The sequence below is a fragment of the Bidens hawaiensis genome, unplaced genomic scaffold (genome assembly GCF_021521415.1).
Source record: "Bidens hawaiensis isolate Kalapana, Puna unplaced genomic scaffold, B.hawaiensis_p1.1 tig00000636_1, whole genome shotgun sequence".
Lineage (NCBI taxonomy): Eukaryota > Viridiplantae > Streptophyta > Magnoliopsida > Asterales > Asteraceae > Bidens > Bidens hawaiensis.
The window spans coordinates 3288248-3290935 of NW_027491038.1; the positions used below are offsets into that span (position 1 = coordinate 3288248).

A 2688-nucleotide genomic window follows, 5' to 3' on the forward strand; every position below is an offset into this window, starting at 1 on the left:
TAACTATAAACAAATTTTATTAATAGCAGTAAAGATGCTATTGCAAATTATATGGACGATACGTAATTATAGAGACATAATCAAATACATTTTATTCTTAACATGAAAACAGTGAGAACCAATTTGCTGTTATTATTAGGTTTATTTTGATAGGTGTTTGCTGTTATTTTTTGTTCGTTTGTGCTAATTTCGATTATGAGACGTTAAAAGTATTTGTTGATTTATATTTTGTTGTTATTATTAGATTTTTTCTTTTGCTTTTATATGTATTTGCTGGTCTTTGTTATTATTATTTTGTTCTTGATTTTGATTCTTTTATTGTAACTTTTAGGTGTTTTTCTTTGTTATTATAAATAATTGTTTGTGTAGATTGCTGTTGCAGTTGGTATTGGTTCTTACGTTCTCATTTTTTTTTTTAAATTGGTATTGGTTCCTACGTTCTCATGTTAATATTAAAATGTACATGAACCTTCCCCTATACTTATATAGGTATATTCAGGATAAAGTTAGAATATAAAGGGAGACAAAAATGAGAAGTGTGAGAATGATTTATGACAACACAAAAATCATAACTCAAAATATAAATAAAAAACGAAAAAAGTTAAAAAACAAAAATGTCTCCCTCGTCATTCCTGCGAAAATGAACAAACAACACAATGATAAATAAATAAAGACACAATATGATGCAAAATTTAACAAAATGCCGAACAAAATATAACACAATATAAATAAAAAAAACAATGTCAAGGAAAAAAAAATACACAAATAATGACGAAAATAAACACAAAACACAATGATAAATAAACACAAAAACCACGAAAAAAATACACAATGATGTTTTTTCCTCAAAATCGTATCTTTTTCGAGTTTTTTTTAGAACGAGGAAGACGGTGGAAACATTTTTGCGTTTTTACACTTTTCATTTTTTTTATTAAATTTTGAGTTAGAATTTTTTTATTAATTTTTCATTATTTTTTTTGAGTCGTTTTTTTGCTAGAAATCCTTTTTATCCTTCTCATTTTTATCCTCTTAGTAGAATAACTTGACCAAGTATATTCATATCGGTTTTTTATTAATGGACAAATCTCCATTGATGGATCTTAAAGCTTCATGCCACCATTTGACAAATCTTACACTTGTTGTGGATATGAGAGGCACGAGTTCATAAGAATGTCACATACATAATTTATGAGAGTAGATATTCATAGTTAACGTGTTTTCATGACAATATTATAGGATGGAGAATCTCATAGAGAAGTTTCTAGTCAAGCGAACAAAAAAAGCATGTGAGCTACTTGTGAACAAAACATATAATTAGTTGCCACTAGTGGGGGATTCAGGATTTTTCTTCCAATGGGTTCATTGTTTATAAATGCTCTAATTTTATATGACTGGTGATAAAAATTTTCCTGGTCGATTCGAAGGTTAAGGTCGGTTCAACGGTTCAGGTCGAGTAAGGTTCATTACATAACATGAATACGATAAATTAACAAAAAAAAATCGTCATAGAAAGGATAACATCGTCACAATAAAGATTAGATTGTCTTTTTTTTTTTAAAAAAAAACATACTTATAGTTGTTCTCTACGAGTTTTCATATTTTGGAAACGTTGCATTACATCTTCAATCAAAACTTGTTGAAGGAACTCTCTTTCAATGTAACAAATGCAAGCATAGTTCAAGAATCCAACACCCATCCTATTACGCAATTCCGTCTTCAAATGCTTCACTAAAGAAAAACTTCTTGCAAGACTCGCCGTTGCAACCGGTAAAACTAACGAAAACTTTATCAAACGATAGACCAACGAGAAATCGATGTGTTTCTTGTTTCCACCATCTTTTTGGCAAGCTTACTTACCCCATTAAAGTCGTCAAACCGTGTATCGTCTTTCACAGCAATGTAGTTGCCGAGTTCATAGATAAGCTTATCTTTTTCATCAAAATTAAAATCACATGGATACATCTCGGCCAACTTTAGCAAATTTAGTTTATCAAAGGCTCCAAAATTAAGAAACGGGCTCAAAGAACTCATATAAATAAGCAAGTCAGTAGTTACCTCGTTAAAACGGTTACCAAGCTCTTGAATTTGCATATCAAGAACCATGTTAAAATTGTTAACCACATAATATTGATGATTAGTGATGCCAGTCTTCTTCCTTCGATTTTTCGGGTCAACATAAACGGCTTCCATGTTAACCATTTCAATATCATACTTGACACAAAAGGATGTGACATCTATCAAAGTGAGTCAAAACCTTCAAGTCGATAGGTTTGTAATTCTTCTTTAGTAGTTTTGACTAGCTTAACCGCATTCAATATATCTTGATATTTTCTTTGAAAGTGATTCACACAATGTGTTAGTAACACCCAAAATGTGCTTCATCAAATGTAGATAAAACACAAAAGTATATGTTCTCATGTATAATTGAAGTCCATTTGCTTGACTTTTGTAAGCATCAAGATCTCCCGAATTTTCTATATATTCAAGCACGTCAATAATACTAGGATATAAAGAAAGCAAACGGGCCATCGTTTTTTTGTGAGAATTCCAACGTGTATCTCCGGCTCTTGCAAGTGACAGTTCTTGATTGTCCACTTCCTGTTTCAACTCCCGGATTCAATCCCAATCTTTCTCTTTGACTTTCTCTTATCAAATCTATCCGCTTGCAAGATACACCAACAACATTTA

General features: G+C 30.8%; 1 protein-coding gene across 1 annotated transcript; it reads right to left on the minus strand.

Moving 5' to 3' along the window:
- Positions 1-626: 626 nt before the first annotated feature.
- LOC143637745 (uncharacterized) lies at positions 627-2199 on the minus strand. The gene is made up of 2 exons (XM_077105064.1): positions 1858-2199; positions 627-632 (listed from the first exon to the last, which is right to left on the minus strand). The coding sequence occupies exons 1-2, from the start codon at positions 2197-2199 to the stop codon at positions 627-629; spliced, it is 348 nt and encodes a 115-aa protein (XP_076961179.1).
- Positions 2200-2688: the final 489 nt, after the last annotated feature.

Excerpts from the sequence above, each read along its gene's own strand:
- LOC143637745 (XM_077105064.1), bottom strand. The coding sequence starts at position 2,199 with ATGGTTAACATGGAAGCCGTTTATGTTGACCCGAAAAATCGAAGGAAG.